At 41.5% G+C, this 19,602-nt stretch overlaps 1 protein-coding gene across 2 annotated transcripts; it reads left to right on the top strand.

Moving 5' to 3' along the window:
* The first annotated feature begins 2,488 nt into the window (after positions 1 to 2,488).
* Positions 2,489 to 3,142, top strand: LOC125150840 (protein YIPF6-like). Of its 2 annotated transcripts, XM_047831249.1 has the most exons (2): positions 2,489 to 2,548; positions 2,669 to 3,142. In XM_047831249.1, exons 1-2 carry the CDS (start codon positions 2,489 to 2,491, stop codon positions 3,140 to 3,142), a joined length of 534 nt encoding a protein of 177 aa, XP_047687205.1. The 2 variants fall into 2 exon arrangements, with proteins under 2 accessions (XP_047687205.1, XP_047687204.1); XM_047831248.1 differs by having other exon boundaries at positions 2,489 to 3,142.
* The last annotated feature ends 16,460 nt before the right edge of the window (positions 3,143 to 19,602 follow it).

The following is a 19,602-nucleotide window of genomic DNA, read 5'->3' as shown; positions in this document are numbered from 1 at the left end:
GAAGACCTCTATTTACCTGGTTCAAAGGCAAATGACAGTAAGCACTGGGCATTCTAAAACTGCAAAAGGTAGAGACCAACCCAAATACTTTCAAGTTCAAAAGATCTAAGAAATTACTTGATAAGGTACTTTAAGTTTGATGGTTTAATTAACACAAACACATCTTTAGAGTTATCAACAGTAAATAAACAGACTTGTATTCTACCTGAGTTCACTAACCAAATAAGTTATCTCTTATAAGATCTTACAGCCACAAAAAAATAAATAAATAAAATAATAGCCTAGGATAAAACTTACTTTGTCTAATGCCTAATAAAGCTTTGTAAGTAATCTGCACAAAATTGTTAAAAACAAGTAGATTAAATCTCAAGTTTTGGAGCAAATTTTTTAAATGTGGATGCAGGGGCCAAGTGCAGGCTGCTCCAAGATGGGCCACTTTGGCAAAAAGATTGTTTTGGAGTTAAAAGAAACCAAAACCCAGCTGATTCAGGAAAAACTCTTTACCTCTCCCCTCAACTATCTGTCTGTAGAAGGAAGGGGACATTAGCTTACAGATTGCTCCTTCCCTAAGAAACTAAACTACACAACAGGACAAACATTGTTTTCCAAACATCCTGCTTGCCAATGGTCTCCCTCCTCTTTGTATCCTCAGCCCTGACCTTTCTCCTTATCTCAGGATGTCCTGTGAGCCTCATGTTGCCTGTCTTTGGAATTCCATGACAACATGGGTTCCCTGTATGTATGAAACTAAATTTGATTTTTCTTCTGCAACTCTTAGATTCTTAGCCCAACTTAAAGGGCAGAGGAAATTTTTCCTCCTGGTAACTAACAAAATTCAACCAAATAAATTTGGAGATCTAAGTGTCTTTCTGAAATGCTTCATGAATCAGGCAGGACCCCACTGAGCATATAGAGATGTGCATCCAGGAGTAGTACAAAATGGAAGACTTTATAGAAGGGGGTGTCCAGAGAGTTATTAGCAAAGGAAAAGGATTGCTCCTGGCAGTGCTCTTTCTAGGGGACAAAACATGGTTTCTACCTCACCTCTTTGAGGGACGGAGAGGACCCAAGTGGCAGACTCATTGGACTAGATTGAAAAATTCTTGGCTGACAGATTAATATTACATTGGTGGGGGGTAGGTGGAAACTGCAGTTAGGTTCTATATTAAGAACCACTTTGAGGGGCTCCTGGGTGGCGCAGTCGGTTGTCTGACTTTGGCTCAAAGTCAAGATCTCACGGTTTGTGGTTCAAGCCCCGCATTGGTCTCTGTGCTGACAGCTCAGATCCTGGAGCCTGCTTCAGATTCTCAATCTCCCTGTCTCTCTGTCCCTCTCCTGCTCATGTTCTGTCTCTCTCTGTCAAAAATAAATAAACATTAAAAAAAAGAACCAGTTTGGGAACTTAGCTGAAATGACATTCTGGATTTAAAATGACTACTTTTGAAGGGTATTGCAAAGATTATAGAGGATAAGTTATATGGCAGTCAGCATACAATCCCTAGCATATAGCTACTATATTATTCTTCATGATGTTCTGGTATTTAAGAGGGCCCTTATCATCAAAACACCCTTGTTAGGGTCATATCTTAAGATATATCACTGAAGATTTGAGAACTGTCAAACAGTCCAGAAATAATAGGACACATGACAAGCCCTTGAGGTCTGGGGAGGGAAAAGCACCTGAGGTCACAGGACCCAACAGAGATGGACGGAGGATTAGGGTCAGAAGGCCACAACTCTCTCAGCTGGAGCCATTCCAACACACTGCCTCAGGTGTGCTCTCTGCTCAAGGTTGGATGGAGAATAAAAGACTAAGGTGCACTTGGAGTCTCTCAACCAAACCAGCTTCCATCATCATAGCTTTCTGCCCAGATTTTCCTTGCTTACTGGGTCCCCAAATGGGCATGATGCACTGAAAGAGGTCAATCGTGGGTAGATCTTTGGGCAAAATGCAATGCTGCCTCCTGGACTCACCTCAGTGAATCTTGCTCATCAGTGATCAAGCTGGTGTTCTTCCCCTCTTTTCTTGCGCATTCTCAGAAAAATAATCAGCAGGTCAAAAACTACTTTCTCCACTTCTAGTGGATTCACTCTCCAAACTGGACTTGTCAGAAAACATGAGTCAACAGTTGCCTTAAAATTTCAGTGTCTAAGTCTTGACCTATTTGTAATCTAATGGAAAATAGGGTTTTTGTGAAAATACAGAGTACGTGGATGTTTAATTATCAAGTGGAACAACTAACCAAACCAGCGACCTAGCTCATGAGCAATAGTGTCACATGTTGCTTACATGGTCGTCCTGGGGATGGGACAGGAATGCATCATTTCCCTGGCTTGTCTCCCCCCATTAGAGCTTTCATGAACAACTTGGCAGGGGGTGTTTTTAAGGATTCTCAGAGGGACCTTGGCCATTGTCCTCCCAGCAATTTCTTCTGTTTTTTAATTAAGAAAAACAAGTAGGGAGCAACCCGGGAGAAGGAGGGCCAAGATGGCGAAAGCAGCAGAGTCTTCGGGAGAGCCAGGGACAACGTGGCCCAGGCCCCTGTTTGCAGGCCTTTCTGATATATCCATCTCACAAGACATCCTCGTGGAAGAAGGAGAATTCACCATTCCTATGAGATCTCACATTCGGGAATTTGACAGATCCACGTTAAATGAATCTGTTCAGAATACTATTATGCGTGATCTAAAAGCTGTTGGGAAAAAATTCATGCATGTTTTGTACCCAAGAAAAAGTAATAGTCTTTTGAGAGATTGGGATTTATGGGGACCTTTGATCCTTTGTGTGACACTTGCATCAATGCTTCAAAGAAGCTCTGTAGATAGTGAAAAGGATGGAGGGCCCCAGTTTGCAGAAGTCTTTGTCATTGTCTGGTTTCGTGCAGTTACCACCACCCTCAACTCAAAACTTCTTGAAAGAAACTTATCTTTTTTCCAAAGCCTCTGTGTGCTGGGTTACCGTATACTTCCCTTAACAGTGTCAATGCTGGTTTGCCAGTTGGTCCTTTTGGCCGAGCAGGGACCAATAAACTTCATGGTCTGGCTTTTTGTGGTGATTGTGATGTTTGCCTGGTCTATAGCAGCCTCTACAGCTTTTCTTGCCGATAGCCAGCCTCCAAACCGCAAAGCCCTTGCCATTTAGCTTGTTTTCTTGTTCTATTTTGTCATTAATTGGATGATTCTCACCTTCACTCTCAAGTAAATCAGAAAATGGAAATCAAAAGTCAGTGAATTGAAAGCTCATCTGAAGGATACAATTCACCATGGAGCTTTGCCTCTGGCCCTCTTTTGTCTAATTTTGGAGATATTTTGAGATGAAATGGGAGCCATAAAGCACCATCGCCACTTATATAAGGAACTGATGTTCGAAAGGTTGTCCTTTTCCTCTTAATGTCATTTCTTGAAAATACATAGTATACACAGTATAGTGCTGCCTTAAGGCATGATAGGGTCACTGTGGTCCATTTGAGTGACAACCAATGATTTAGAAAGCACATGGATACATCCTGCAAGTTGAATAGAATTAGTAAGTGTATTTTCAGTTTTGAGAATACCAGTTCAGGTGCAGCTCTTAAATACATTGCCTTATGACTATTAGAATATGCCTCTCTCTTCATAAATAAGAATGGATAGTCTGTATCCATTTTCTTTTATTTCTCTCTTAGGCTTAAAAAGGCAATGACAGAGGTTGGGAAGGGGTTTCATAATTGGGTAGGAGAAAACATGCATTCACCAGTGTTCAGATTTTGACAGGGGAAAATTCTACACTTGTTGCTTTTTTAAAAAGCAAAGGGCAGCTAAAGAATTGGCTTCTTTAGTCTTTCCATATAGTCACCTTTCTGCCATGCTTAACAGCACCTCAGTGACACTCTAATTTTTCATCTTACCCCCCCCCAGCTCTGAATATGCAAACTGTTCGCAGTTACCATATAATTTTCCTTTGATTAAAGCTCTCTGTGGACCAGTGCTTGAACTTATCCAGGTGGAAGACCTTAGTCCTTCATTCATATTATCATGTGGGCACTTTCTTCTTAACAGTAGGAGGTAGTTTGGATACAGCATAACTCTAAAGAATTATTCTGCGTAGTCTGGCCTCTAACTAGAAAGTAAAGCTAAATCAGAAGCCTGCACTTAACCATGTGAACACGGAGGGATTTAGTGTTCTGATGGCTGGTTCACAGAACAGCTAGATGCTTAGAGCATGATGTAGAATGAGTTAGGTTTACAGCTGCCACCTTTTCATAGTGGGCTTAGCAGTTTTTCATTAGATGTGCTTGTCGGATTGGGGAATAGCAATATATTTTCTTGGTTTTAGACTTTATTTGTAAATCTAATTAACTCTTCTTTAGAAAAGTACTTTTTTTGCACATGTGCACCTGCTTGTATTCTCAGCTATTTATACACACAAGTGTGAGGGCTTTTCAGGGAGCAGAGTGTCTGGAAAGGCTGATTTCTAAGTTAAACTGGGTTCCTTTAAGGTAATATGAGCTACTGCCTTCTATAAATTGCACATTGAAGAACTCTTAGTAGACAAAAGATTGGGAGTCAGGCAGACAACATTCACTGTATATACAGTTACTTATAAAAATAGGAATTTATTCCACATTTTTTCTTTATCATGGAATTTAAATATTTATTAATTTTGTATCTAAAGACTATCTACACATAGATATATAATTTTAAAAACACACTTTCTCCATTCTCAGCTTAACTAAGAACAATACTAGGACAAATGGGTTCCTGGAGTGATATTAAATTACAGAGCATTACAAAGTTGGTCCCCTCTGTCCCAGCCTTGTCCAGAGTTTTTGGTTATATCTTTATTTCAGCTTCCCTTCTAAATTTCAAAATAAACCCGTGAGCACAAAGCCAATGTTTCAGTCTTAAAGTGGTAAAGAAAATATTTTGAAACTGGTTCTGATTGGTCCAAAAGTATCATCCATTTCCATTGTCTGAGATTTTCTAACTTCTTACCAAAAACATCTCTCTTCCAAAGTTATTTCATACTCTGTCACAATGGTTATAATGTAAAATTTAAAAAAATAATACTGTTTCTCAAAAGGGAATTATCTGCTGAATTTTATTCAGGCTAAATATTTTGGTCAGGAATTTTTAGGGCCACAAATGAAGTAAGGGGTTGTGTGGGGGTGGGTGGCGGGGGTTATACATATTGGGTGTTGAGGCAGCTTATTCTGTATATTAACCTGTTGCTCTTTGGTGACTTCAAGAATGATTTTATTTGATTTAAATGAAGGTGGGTAAAATGGAGATTATCTTTCTCAAAATGAACGATCCATTTTATGGCATAAATTATATTTTCTTAATATATGCAAAAAAAGTGCATTGCTTTCTGTAGCAGAAGACCTGATTATCTGGAAGTTGTAATCCTCAACACAGCTTTCCCTGATTTGCTGCAAAGGCACATGGCTAATTATAGAAAGAAAGACTAGAAGAGAAGGGGATTTTAACAAAGGAAACCCTCTTCCAAGAATTGGGAATTTTCATGCTTTAAATGAAACTCAAGTGTGTGAGCATCATTACCAAATGTGGTGGATCATTGCCGAGTGTGGTGCATCACTACTGTCGTGGCTTGTCATTTGCTGCTCCTGCTTCTGAGATTGAGCCTCCACTGTCATATTCTTTAGCAATAGGAAGGGTAAAGACTGGATTTAATCGCTGTTCAGATTATAAAAACTCAACTGCAAAAATATTTGAATGTGCCATGTAGTCATAAATGTCAGCCATACCATTAATTTTCAAGTCTTTTGCATTTTAAAAGGCTTATTACATTAATTCAATTGGATCTTTTTATTTTGATGGGGTTTTGTTTTGTTGGGCAAGGTGGGCTTGTCCCAGAGCATGGGACTGGTAAGCATTTAACTGTTTACTATATTTGTCTTTTTATAAAGTATTCCCCAGATGTGATGAGAAGGTTAGCAAGCCTTTGTATTTGAAGATTTAATTGTACACTTTTTATAAGCTAACTACTTACCGTACCTGGACTTCCTGTTTATTCCTGGAGATGAAAATGAAAATCTCCTGTCATTTCAAATCTTTGGGTCATCAAGTCATTGAAATGTATCTAAATGCTATCATGATATGATCAGACATCCATTGCATGCAGCTGTTTTATTCCAGGTAAAATACTGACATTGTTACTCTTCATTAGACTGTTAATTTCTGAGACAATTTGGATAGAAATAAATGTGTGAATGTTAAAAAATAAAAAATTAAAAAACAAGTAATCACTTTGAAAATATGACAAAGTTCTGGTAAGTGAGATTAAAAAAAAAAAGCATCCAAAATTCCAGTCTACTTCCTTGTGGCCTCATGAAACCAGTAGACAACTGGGATTTATGGCTCACTCAAGGAATACTCTGTTTTGACTGATGGCCTTTGATCATCATAATAAACTTTATCTTATCTTACAGATGAATGAACTAAAGCTTAGAGAGGTTTGGGAACTTCCTTAACAAGCAAGCAGGGAGCCAGGATTTTATCTCAGGAGCTGTAAGGTATAATTCCAGACCAGAAAGCACTTAGCACCACAGGGCTGTGCCAGACCCAAGATGGAAGGCTGACAATCAGTGAAGATAATGGAAGAGAATTGCAAAGGACAATAGTTAATGTTTTATGCTGCAGCCAAGGGACTTCACACCTCCCCACCACCTCCCCAAAATCAGTACCCTAGGCACAGTCCCTAAAATGATGGTTTGGAGAATTGTTGCCAGGCATGGGAAGACACTTGTAGAAATCAGAATCCAGTTGTTATGATGATCAGTACTAGAATCTACTATGTACAAAGCTGTGTCTGAAACATATAATCTCTCTATAATCACTTCATTTTTACCAAAGGTAGTCAAATTAATATTATTTGCAAAATAAGTCTAGTTTTGAAAAATACTTGGCCTGATTATTTACCTAAGTGCAGCAAGAATAGTGATTGACATATGATTTCATCTTCTGACATCTTCTTGGGGCTTTATAGGCTCCATAAAGTCAACCTTAGTTCCTTAAAGCTGTCTGGTCAGATCTGAGTCTGTGCATGTCTTTCCCAGGTAGGTAGGACATTCCACTCAAAGCCTTGGTCATATAACCAGTGTTTCCAATGTGTCCCTGTTCTAAGGAAAATAGATTCTTACTGAATGTATGCAAATAAATACATTGCCATAAAATATAAGAGTACTCAGTGAGGTTCTGAATTTTGGAGGGTTCAAGTGGGGAGAAAAGATGGCTGTTTCAATCCTGCTTACAACAGTGTAATACATCAAATTGCTAGAAGTCAGTTAGCTTAAAAGAAAATGTTTCCTTAACTCTGGGAAAACAAAACATTTTTTAAGTGAGCATGAAGTCATAAAAATGCTACCAATCCTCCTTGGTTCATTCAGTCCCATGTTATTAAGTCTTGTTCTGCTTGAATCCAGTTTTTCCACTAGTTCTGGATATTTTTACATAGCTCAGTTTTATGATCTTAAGGTTGTCAGAAATCTATACTCAGAGGTTTAGTTTCTGGTTTTGTTTCTATGTTTTATTTTTTTCATGAGCCTCACTGAAGATGAAACACATTGGCAGAAAGCTTTTATAAAAGTATTTGAGTAGAAGTATAAATGTCTGTAAATAATAAAAAGCTTGAAAACTGCCATGGCTAAAGAACTGGTGAGAGTTCATGACAATACAATTGACAAGGACATTTGATTGTTTCTATGACACACAACACTTCAATATAATAACAGACCTGGACATCAGGTCTCTGTGGGCTTTATACGATTTTATACGATTTTGAAACACTTATTTTAATAACATCTCTATACAATTATAATCTAACAGAATTTAGCATCACTTACTCGACAATGCTTTAATTTTTTGTCATTTTTAACACACCAAGAAAGGCTAATTAATTTCTCAGAAAATCTTTTAAATGTTCCTATATTATATATATATATATATATATATATATATATATATATATACATAATGTGTGTATATATGTGTATATATATGTATATATACACACATACACATCAAAAGGTTTGAACACTTGATTAAATGGGATCATAGATCATTATGTAACAGTAGTTACGCATTTAACAAAGTGACAATAAAGGATGTCAAAGGCAAAAAAAAAGGAAAGAAAAGAAAAAAGATGTCAAAGGTTATATAGTTATAAGCAAAATTTGTTAAGATTTTTAATAGAAAGACTCAGTTTTCTTAAGTTTTCAAAATCCAGATAGACATAGAAAAGTATTTTCATGGTATATAGAATCCGGTTTTTTGTTTTGTTTTTTTAGCAGATAACTTTGAAGGTAAAGAAAAACCTTTGTTTATAATTTTTTTTAACGTTTATTTATTTTTTTTGAGACAGAGAGAGACAGAGCATGAACAGGGGAGGATCAGAGACAGAGGGAGACACAGAATGTGAAACAGGCTCCAGGCTCTGAGCAGTCAGCACAGAGCCCGATGCGGGGCGCGAACACAAGGACCGGGAGATGGTGACCTGAGCCGAAGTGGGACGCTTAACCAACTGAGCCACCCAGGCGCCCCCCTTTGTTTATAATTTTTAATGAACAGCCAACCATTAGTTCAAGAAATATTTGTTCTTTTAACAAAGAGAAACAAATTTTCCACTAGGGTGCTTTTTTTTTCTTTTTCTTTTATATAGTTTATTTATTTTGAGAGAGAGAGAGTGCGCGCGCACACACAAGTGGGGGAGGGGTAGAGACAGGGAGGGAGAATCCCACTGACCGTGCAGAGCCCAATGCGGAGCTTGAACTCACAAAACATGAGATCATGACCTGAGCCAAAGTAGGACCCTACACCAGGATGCTTTTAATATAAAAATTCATTTCTGGGGCACCTGGGTGGCTCAGTTGGTTGAGCCTCGGACTCTTGATTTTGTCTCAGGTCACGATTCCAGAATCATGGGATCAAAACCCGAGTCCAGCTCCATGATATGTGTGGAGCCTGCTTGGTATGATCTCTCTCTCTCTCTCTTTCTCTCTCTCTCTCTCTCTGTCTCTCTCTCTCTTTCCCTCTGAACCTCTCCCCTGCTCACACACACTCTCTCAAAAAAAAATTTTTTTACTTAAATTTATTTTTTTTAATTCTTTTTAATATCTATATTTTTGAGACAGAGAGAGAGAGCACCACCTGGGGAGGGGCAGAGAGAGAAGGAGAGAGAGGAACCCAAGCAGGCTCAGTGCTGTCAGCACAGAGCCCTATGTGGGGCTCCATCACATGAACTGTGAGATAATGACTTGAGCCGAAATCAGGAGTCTAGCACTTAACTGATGGAACCACCCAGATGCCCCAAGATTATTTTAATTTTAGCTTGTACTGACCAAACATAAAACTCCTCTCCAAAGATTACTTTTCTATAAACCTTTTACAACTTTCCTTCTTACATTCAGATAGTCTTAACTTTTTGTTGTTTCGTTCGTTTGTTTTTGCCCCCAATCAGCCTCACATTAAGAGAAAAATCTTCTTTTCTCTAAAAAAAATATATATCTCCATCCTAATACCTTTTTTGCAATAGAGCTAGCCTGCACTTATTTGAATCTTAGCAAACACACAATAAAAGTCTCATATTTAATGCTGATAATTCTAAAGATACGTCTATTTTAATAAAATCAATAACCTTAAATTACCTTTAGTACCAAATATTTTCCAAGATCACATGAACTTGAAAAACATTTCAGGTGTTTTTTTTATCTTTTTGAGGTTTACAATGCCCAATTTCTACAAGCACTTACCTCCAAACTACATAGAGCTCTTTCACAACTTAATGTTAGCAATACCATCTGGAGGAACAGAAATCATCCCGCATTTACAACATGTGCAGACATATACACAGACAAGATAGATAGTAAAAAAATACTAATTTTCTGGAGAGGACATAGGCACATTTTTCAAATATCTCCCTCTATTTTTTCATTTTTTTTAAATTTTTTTAATGTTTATTTATTTTTGAGACAGAGAGAGACAGAGCATGAACAGGGGAGGGGCAGAGAGAGAGGGAGACACAGAATCCGAATCAGGCTCCAGGCTCTGAGCTGTCAGCACAGAGCCCGAAGCAGGGCTCAAACTCACGGACCCTGAGATCATGACCTGAGCCGAAGTCAGACGCTTAACCGACTGAGCCACCCAGGCGCCCCTACTTTTTTTTTTCTGATGACACCTTTTTCTCTACAGTTTGCATTTCAAAGAATGGCTTTAGGTCTTGGAGAAGATGGGGGTAGAAAATTTATATCAGGAAGCTGCAGAAAGAGTGTTTTAAGTTTTCTCCAAGGTAGAAATTAAGAGCATATCTTACTGATATCGGAGGTGATAGAGTCTGGGAAGAAGAGCCCTTTTAGCAGTTTGTATTTTAAAAAGCTCGCTAATTTAATCAAGTGAGTAAGTAAGTAAGCAAGTAAAATTTTTTGAAAGGCCACTTTCCCTACTCCCGGCCAGGCTCAGATGATTCGAGCTGTCTTTACATTTTAAGACAAGATTTATAATTGTAAGAAGAGAGAAAATAATGTACACTTTTTTTCTAGAGTTTCAGAATAACTGCTATTTAAAATGGATCCTACTTGGGACACCATGAGTAGCTCAATCAATCAGCCACCGGGTAGCTGACTCTTGATTTCAGCAGGTCATGCATGATCTCATGGTTTGTGAGTTCCAGCCCCACATCGGGTCTGAGCTCACTGTGCAGAGCCTGATTCGGATCCTCTGTATCCCTCTTTCTGGCCTTCTCCAGCTCACATTCTCTCTCTCTCTCTCAAAAATAAGTAAATGTTAACAAAAACATGAAAATGGATTTTTTTTCCTGAAGTACAGGACAATTTGTTCCCATACCCTGATCTTTTATATCCACAAACATTTTGAGAGGAATAGGTGCGTTTGGAGGATTGGTAAATACATGTGGATTTGGACTTGCTTTTAGGGTTGTATTTCAGGTCTTGCGGAGATTTGGAAGACAGATGGTTGTTTCTAATTTCCCAAAGAACTGGATTATACATTGAATATCAAGGGATTGGCCCATCTTTTTAATGAAATGATTTTGTTTCTCTTTTTATATCAGAAAGACTTTGCACTGAAATGGGAATCAAAAGATTTATACCTTTGTAAAGTCTGTGTAAAGCATTTTAACAAAAGCCTTCTTTCTGGGTATCCAACTGAAACATGGCTTCTATTAGCCCCTGAATATTGGCCTTTTGCAGATCATTTGTAGGAGGGCCTAGGGGAATTTTAGTCCTGTTTCCTCTGTGAAGTTGGGGGGGGGCGGGTAGTGAATAGTCATTATTCTACTTCTCTCCACAGCTGGTAGGATATATTTTTTTAAGTTTATTTATTTATTTCGAGAAATAGAGAGAGCTCAAGCAGGGGAGAGGCAGAAGGACAATCCCAGGAAATTTCCGCACTGTCAGCATAGAGCCTGATATGGGGCTCAAGCTCATGAACAATGAGAACATGACCTGAGCCAAAATCAAGAGTGGAACACTTAACTGACTAAGCCACCCAAGCACCCCTCTTGTAGGACGCTTTAAAACCAGGGGCAAAAAGCTTTATAATTTAAAAGATCTGCTGGTGCCCAGAGGACACCAATTCTTTGGTGGTGGGGCTGTAGGGTACACCTGTAAAGAACATTGGATAAGAATGTCTGACCTGCAGCGCCTGATGATGGAGCCTACAGGTTGGCAAAAAGTGGGCCTTACTGCCGGTCTCAGGTGCTTTTGTTAAATTCTTTTTCCAGCTTTCAGCATTTAATTTGAACCTGGACATTGGGCCAGAGTGCTCCCTGAAAGTTTTTAGGGCAGGGAAGTAGTAACAAGTAAATGAAGCCCAACCTTAAGAATGGCAGGCTGTCCTGTAGTAATGCCTGGGAGTGAGGAGCAGGGGCTATGGATTTCCTAAAGATGGCTCCTGCCTTAGAATATTCTCTTGTGTGTTTCCCCACCCGCCCCTCACAGGCAGGCTGGTGTGGCTAGATGCAGAGGTGAGGCTGGAGTGTCCATGGCTGTGGGCCTCTTGCAGGTGTGGCTGCTAGTGTTGTGAAGAGTGGGGGGGCAGGGGGGTGGGAGCAGCAGGGAACAAGAGGAATCAGAATTCTAAGCCAGTCCCTCCTTCCAGGTGGTCAGAAGAGTGTATTTGCATAAGTAGGAAGCAGAACACGTGCTATTTCCCTGTTTGTTTGCTTTAATTTTCTACTTCAAGTATTTACCCAGGAATGGGGGCCTCTGTGTGCATGCCTGCCCATGGCTCACAAAGTAACTGAGGGAGGGAAATTCCCTAAGTGGGTTCCATCTTGCTCCCACCTGCTGAGCACATCTGAGCACAGGTAACTGAGTCTGGACAACCCCATCCAAGTGCTATCATAACTCAGGACCTTCTGCCTGCTCATCCTATCTTCTGAGCTCTGAGCCAGCAGGGGTGGGGGAGGCTGTGTATCTTACCTGCAAATGCTTGTGTGCTGTGTAGACTGCTGTAAGGTGCCTAGAGGAGGAGACTGTGGGGCCCACATTTCGCCTGTATTCAACCCAAGCCCTGTGTACCTGGGGCAGGATCTTCTCCTGTGCAGGTGATCCTTGCCACCAAGTCTGACCATTCCAGTAACACCATTTGGCACAGTCTCTGTTGGATTTGTGCCCAGACTTCTTGGGTTCCCCTGAGCTCACTAAGCATCCACTATACAAAATCATGGGGAACTGACCTTAGAACAGTTCCCCCTTTGCAACAGGAATGCACACAACACAGGGTGGAGGAGAGTGGGGTGTGGGGAAGGAGTTCATCAGCCAGGACTGAGAAACTAAAGCACTGAGCCAGGACTGAGCACATAAGCTGATGCAGCCAAAATGGCTTAACCTATTAGAGAGACTCTGGCATTTTCTTTTAATGTGTGTTAACCTTAATCCTTGTTAGTATCTGAGTAGAACTGGAAGTGAAAGTGTATCCACTGGAATCCTAGGACAAGCCTAAGGAGGGAGAATAAACCTCAATTCCCCAGAATGCATCAACCCCCTGCCACTTCCTTCCATTTTCTGTGAACTAATTAGCCTTTGTCATACTCAACTATGTCTGTAACCCAGACTTTGGGCATGATTAATCTCCACACTATTGAGAACTACCATATTCCTTTATTCTTCTTAAAATCAATGTGACCTAAAGCCACCATGAAAAATCTAGTGTCTTTCATTCATGGAGCCCCTCCTTCTCCCCATGGCTGTGCAAGGGTCCTGGAGTTTTATAAACATTCTGTTTTTGCCAGCCCTTGGTCATTCCAGGATGCCTGGGAATCTTCCATAGCCCATCCTTGCTAGACCAGCTTCACATAGCATGAGTACAAGCAGGCTACTGTCCTCAGTCTGAGAATCCCCTGCCCTTCTCCCCTCTTGTCCCATTCCACTAAGCAATAGACACTTCATTCCTTGATGACAGACACATTATAGGAGGTATTCTCTCTCCCTGCAATTAGGAAATCTTTTGGTTTTGTTTGTTTGTTTGTTCGTTATTTTGTCTTCAAAGCTTGGCTTTCAGAGCCCTTGGACTCAGGAATTCTAAATGAGACGTCAAGTGCTGAAAAGTGACTCTTTTCCTCTTTGCATTCCTGCTGTTGAAATCCTCATTTTCCATGAGACAAGGATGTCCCTAGCCATAGAGGGGACCAGTCCCTAGAAATGGAATGCAAACGGGAAAAGAACACTGACATTTCAGACAGTACCACTGCCCTGTGACACACATGAGGGCCCCTCTCAGCATCTGATACAGTCTCCCCTCAGCCCTGACAACGGCACCCAGGACCTGCTCTAGAAGAAAGAACTCAGGAGTGGGAGGTCTTCTTCTAGGAGAAGAGAGTTGTGGTTCCCGGGGGGAGAAGGGAAGATCTCCCCATGAGGCAGTGCAAGTCACAGACACAGGAGGCACTTTCCAGAAATGTTGAATGGACACAGTGACAGAGGGTTAGGGACTGTGCCAGGGGTAATGATGTGGGGCCCCAGGGAGGACTGTGGTGCCTTGGTTGCTGTCCCCAGGACTGCAGCATAAAGCATTGGCTGTTGTCCTCTGCAATTGTCTTTAATGATCTTTACTGACATCCAGCCTTCAATCGCGGGTCTGGTACAGCTCTGTGTGCTGCCTTGTCTGGAGTTACAGCTCCTGAGATCAAACCCTGGCTCCCTGCTCACCAGCTGAGGAAGCTGCCAAGCCTCTCCAAGCTTCAGTTCATTCATCCATAAGATGGGATAAGGGGAATTATGGTGAACAAAGGCCATCACCCGAAGCAGAGTGTTTGTGACTATATTCAGTTGTCCACTGGCTTCAAGAGGCCACAAGAAAGTAGACTGGGAATTTGGATGCATATTTTTTCCATTTTGCTTATTTTATTTGTCTTTTAACTTAAAAGAAAGAGAGAGAGGAAGGAAGGAAGGAAGAAAGGAAGGAAGGGAGGGAGGGAGGGAGGGAAGGAGGGAGGGAAGAAGGAAGGAAGGAAGGAAGGAAGGAAGGAAGGAAGGGAAAAAAAAGTAACAAAGAAACTTTGGAAGCACAAGGGCCAAGGTCCTTCTGAGAATCCTTCACAACAGCCACTGCCAGTTTGTTCATGAAGGTCTACGGGAAGGAGACAAGCCAGGGCAACCTTGCATTACTGCCACCTCCCCAGGGACATGACATAAGGAATGTGTGACATTGTTGCTCATGAGCTGCGTGACAGGTTTGGTTGATTGTTCCACTTGGTAATGAAACATTCACGTACTCTTCATTTTTATAGCAAACCACTGCATTTCCATTAGATTATGGATACGTCCAGGACATAGAGACTGAAATTTTAAGGTAATCCTTCACTCATGTCTCCTGGCAAGTCCAGTTTGCCTGGACCAATTGTAGACTGACTCTACTGGAAGCCTACAAAGTCATTTTCACTTGTTTCTCATTTTTCTGACAACACCCAAGAAAAGGGGGGGAGGAACACCAGCTTCCCAGATGGATCACTGATGAGCAAAGTTCACCAAGGCAAAGCCTGGACTCAGCATTGAATTTTGCCCAAAAATCTGCCCACAGGTGACCTATTTCAGTGTGTCATGCACATTTGGGGCCTCAAAAAACAGGGAAATGCAGGGCAGAAAGCTATGATGATGGAAGCCAGTTTGGTTGAGAGACTCGAAGGGCACCTTAGTCCTTCACTCTCCATCCAACCTCAAGCACAGAGCACACCTGAGGCAGCGTGTTGGAATGGCCCCAGGTGAGTGTTTGTGGCCTTGTGTTGCTAATCCTCTGTTCATCTCTGCTGGTCCTATGACCTCAGGTGCTCTGCCCTCCCCGGACCTTAAATCTCTGTCACATGTTCTATTCTTTTTCTGTGTTGTCTGATAATTCTATAATCTTAAGTGATATATCTAAAAGCATGACCCCAACGAGGGTGTTTTGATGGTTTAAGGGCCCTAATAAATTCCAGAAAATCATTAAGAATAATAGTAGTAGCTACATGCTGGGGATTGTATGCTGACCACCATATAATGTATCCTCTATCATCCTTACAATATCAATCAGAGGTAGGCATTTTTAATCCCCTTTCACAGATGAGAAAATGGAGGCGCTTTAAGGTGAAGGGTCTTGCCAAGGTTATACATGACTAGTAAGAAGCAGAATCAAGATTTGAATCCAGAATTATTTAATTCCAAAACCAGTGGCCTGAACGACTACATATTTATTTGATTATTGTCTGCCTTTGCCTGTGAATCAATCATCACGTTCATGTAGGTCCTAAATAAGTATTTGTTGAATGAATGAACACTATCTCCTGTCCACACCTAAGGAATAGAGGTATAATGGTGGAATGGCAGATTGTTATGACAGCTGAGCAAACAAAGAGAGGACTTACCCCTACTTCCCCTCCTTGCTCCAGCTAAACTGAGTTCTCACAAGGCCCCTACTCGTGAAGTATGAAGTATGGGGTTGCACTATACCCAAAGGAACTACTCGAGTTTTCTAACTTAAACAAACAGCTCTGGGGAATATGTATGAGAATGGATAGTAAGAGAGTGAAGCAGTGGGGAGAAGAACATAAACTTTTACTAAGATGAATTTCTTGACATGGACTCCTCAAGAAGAGGTGCTACATTTAATGATGGAGCTTGGGGAGTCAGAAAGGGTCTAGCAGTTTGTTTGGTTGGTTGTGAAACATGGACCAAAATGTGGCCCATAGTAACTGAGTGGAAATGCCAGACCTGCCCTGGTTTAATGTAGAAGAAGGGATACACGGGTGTAGAAAAATTGGAATGTTAGGTAGGATTTGTCACTTAAGACATTCTTACCCACACTGGGAAGATGCAGAAGACATATTTTGGACCACTCTTTTTTTTTTTTTTTTTTTAATTTTTTTTTTTCAAAGTTTATTCATTTTTGGGACAGAGAGAGAGACAGAACATGAACGGGGGAGGGGCAGAGAGAGAGGGAGACACAGAATCGGAAACAGGCTCCAGGCTCTGAGCCATCAGCCCAGAGCCTGACGCGGGGCTCGAACTCCCGGACCGCGAGATTGTGACCTGGCTGAAGTCGGACGCTTAACCGACTGCGCCACCCAGGCGCCCCAGGACCACTCTTGTGAGAAATGAATTTGTAATGGGTCCAGTGGCAGCCCAAGGCAGAGTTGGTGCCATCACTGTGATGGACAGCAAAGTCAGAGCAGCAATCAGAATTGTCTGCCTCACGCACACCTGTGACGTTGGCTAGTTGATCACAGTGTTCCTAGAGGTCAAACAAATATGAAGCTGCTAAATTCTTACTAAGCAGAAAAGTTCCAGATTAAGTGAACAAAAGTCTAACCTGAATCATAAATGAGAATCACATCCCTTAATCAATTCCCAGACTTGATCCAGTTTACAGACCCTGGACCATTGAATGAAGGGGAGTCCAGGACCCCTTGAGGAAGGACTCTGGTACAGTAGCAAACATTTTTCCTGTTAATCCCTCTCCAGCCTTTCCTCAAGGCACCTCTGGCTTAGACCAGGGTAAATACATTGGAAATAATCAGACATTTCAGGGACTACTAGAGACTCACTCTGAATCAGCACTAATTCCAAGAGACCCAAAATGTCGCTATGGTCCACCAGTCAAAGTACAGGCTTATGGAAATCAGGTGATCACTGAAGTTTTAGTACAGATCCATCTCCCAGTTGTCCTAGTGGATTTCCAAACCCATCCTGTGATTATCTCCTCAGTTCTGGAATACATAATTAGAATAGATATTACCGAGCCCTGTGTTTTGCAGAATCCACATATTGGCTCCCTGACGTGTGAAGTGAGGGATATTAATGATGGAAAAGTCAAGTACAAGCCACTAGAACTTCCTCTACCTAGGAAAGTAAAACCAGAAGTAATACCACATCCCTGGAGAGGTTACAGAGGTTAGTGCCTCCATCAAGGCCTTGAAAGTCATAGGAGTGGTGATTGTCATTGCATCCCCATTCATCTCTCCTATGTGGCCTGTGAAGAAGACAGTTGGATCCTGGAGAATGACAGTGGATAATCGTAAGCTTAAGCAGTAGGTCACATCAATGACAGTGTTGGACCAGATGTGGATGCATGGCTTGAACAAATAGTGTGTGGCTTTGATTTGGTCAAATGCCCTTTTCTCCATCTCTGCCATAAGTCTAATCAGAAGCAGCTTGCTTTCAGCTGGCAAGGCCATCAATATACCTTCCAGGTTCTATATCAGGGATATATGAACACCCCAGCCCTCTGTCATAATTTAGTTCACAAGGGTCATGATTGTCCCTCCTTCCAGAAGATATCACAGTGGTCTATTACATGACATTATGCTGATTGGACCTAATGAGCAAGAGAGCAATGACTCTAGAATTGTTGGTAAGACATTTTTTGTGTTAGAGGGTAAAAAAATAAATCAGACAAAAATTCAATGGTCTTCTATTTCTGTGAAATGCCTAGGCACCCAATGGTATGGGGCTGGTGGAGAGACCTCTTCTAAGGAGAAGGATATGTTATAGCATCTCCCCGCCGCTAACCAAAAATGAAGTACAAGGCTTCCTTTGGGTTTTGGCATCTTTGAATTAGGAAACAACATATTCCTCCTGTGGATGTCATGTCATGTCTATTTACTGAGTAACCAAACACACTGCTGGTTTTGAGTGAGGTTCAGAAACAAGAGAAAGCTCTGCACCAGGTACAATAGCTATGTGGCTGTTCTGCCGCTTGGGTCACGTTCAATGGTGTTTGAGGTCAGTGGCAGATAGGGGTGCTGTTTGGAGTCTTTGGCAGGCTCCTGTAGGTGAATCACAGCTCAGACAGTGAGGATTTTGGAGGGAATCCATATTCTCCTTTTGATAAAGAGTTCTTGGCCTGCTCCTGAGCCTTAGTGGAGACTGAATATTTAACCACGGGTCATCAGTTTACAGCATGACCTGGGCTGCCCAGCAAGCATGGATGTTATCTGATAAACAAAGCCATAAAGTTGGACATGCACATCAACACCCTTCATCAGATGGAAGTGATATATGCACCATTAAGCCCAAGTCGGCCCTGAAAACATGAGTAATTTACCCTAAGGAGCAGCCCAAATTCCATGGCCCCAACCCTGCCTTCTTTTGCCCAGCCTGCACCTATGGCCTCCCTAGGAGTTCTCTACAGTCTATTGACAGAGAAAGATAAGATTCAGGCCAGGTTTACAGGTGGTTCTGCACAACGGGTAGCATTCACTTGGAAGTACACAGCTGCAGCACTACAGTGGTTCCAAGGAAATTTTGGGGAAAATTATGTGAACAAACCTTTCTTAATGGGTAGAAAGATATTTGTGTCCTGTGCGAATGCTCACCAAAGGGTGAGCTCAGCAGAGGAGGATTTTAACAATCAAGTGGGTAGGGTGAGCCATTCTGTGAATAGCAGTCAGCCTCTTTCCACAGTCACCCCACCATTGCCCAAAGGACTCACAGACAAAGTGGCAAGAATGGAGATTATGCATAGGCTCAGCAACATGGTCTGCTTTCACAAGGGCAACCTGGCAATGGCCACTGCTGAGTGCCCAATCTGCTGGAAGCAAAGACGAACACTGAGTCTCTGATATGACACCATTCTCCAGGGTGATCAGCTAGCTACCTGGTGGCAGGTTGATTACATTGGACCCCTTCCATCATGAAAGGGGCAGCCTTTTGTTCTTCATCGAACAGACAGTCTGGATACAAATTTGCCTTCCCCGCATGCAATCCTTTTGCTGAAAGGATTCAATACAATTATGGTATCCCACACAGCATTACCATATTCCAGGACCTCACTTGACAGCCAGTGAACTGCAGCAATGGTCCCATGCCCATGTAATTCCCTGGTCTTCTCATGTTTCCTAACATCCAAAATGGCTGGCTTGATAGAATGGTGTGATGGCCTTTTGAAGACTCAGTTACAGCACCAGCTGCATGGCAATATCTTGCAGGACTGAGGGTCTTGCAAGGCTTTCTAGCAGGCTGCATGTGGTCTGAATCAGCATCCAATATGGTGTTATTTCCCCAATAGCCAGACCTCCAAGGTCTAAGAATCAAAGAGTGGATATGGGAGTGGCAGCTCTCACTATTACCCTTAGTGATCCAATAGTAAAATTTATGCTTCCTGTTCTTACCA

This window comes from Prionailurus viverrinus, chromosome D4, assembly GCF_022837055.1.
Source record: "Prionailurus viverrinus isolate Anna chromosome D4, UM_Priviv_1.0, whole genome shotgun sequence".
Lineage (NCBI taxonomy): Eukaryota > Metazoa > Chordata > Mammalia > Carnivora > Felidae > Prionailurus > Prionailurus viverrinus.
This window is presented reverse-complemented; position numbering and strand designations above follow the sequence as displayed.

Coding starts and splice junctions, on each gene's coding strand:
- LOC125150840 (XM_047831248.1), top strand. CDS start 2,489: ATGGCGAAAGCAGCAGAGTCTTCGGGAGAGCCAGGGACAACGTGGCCC.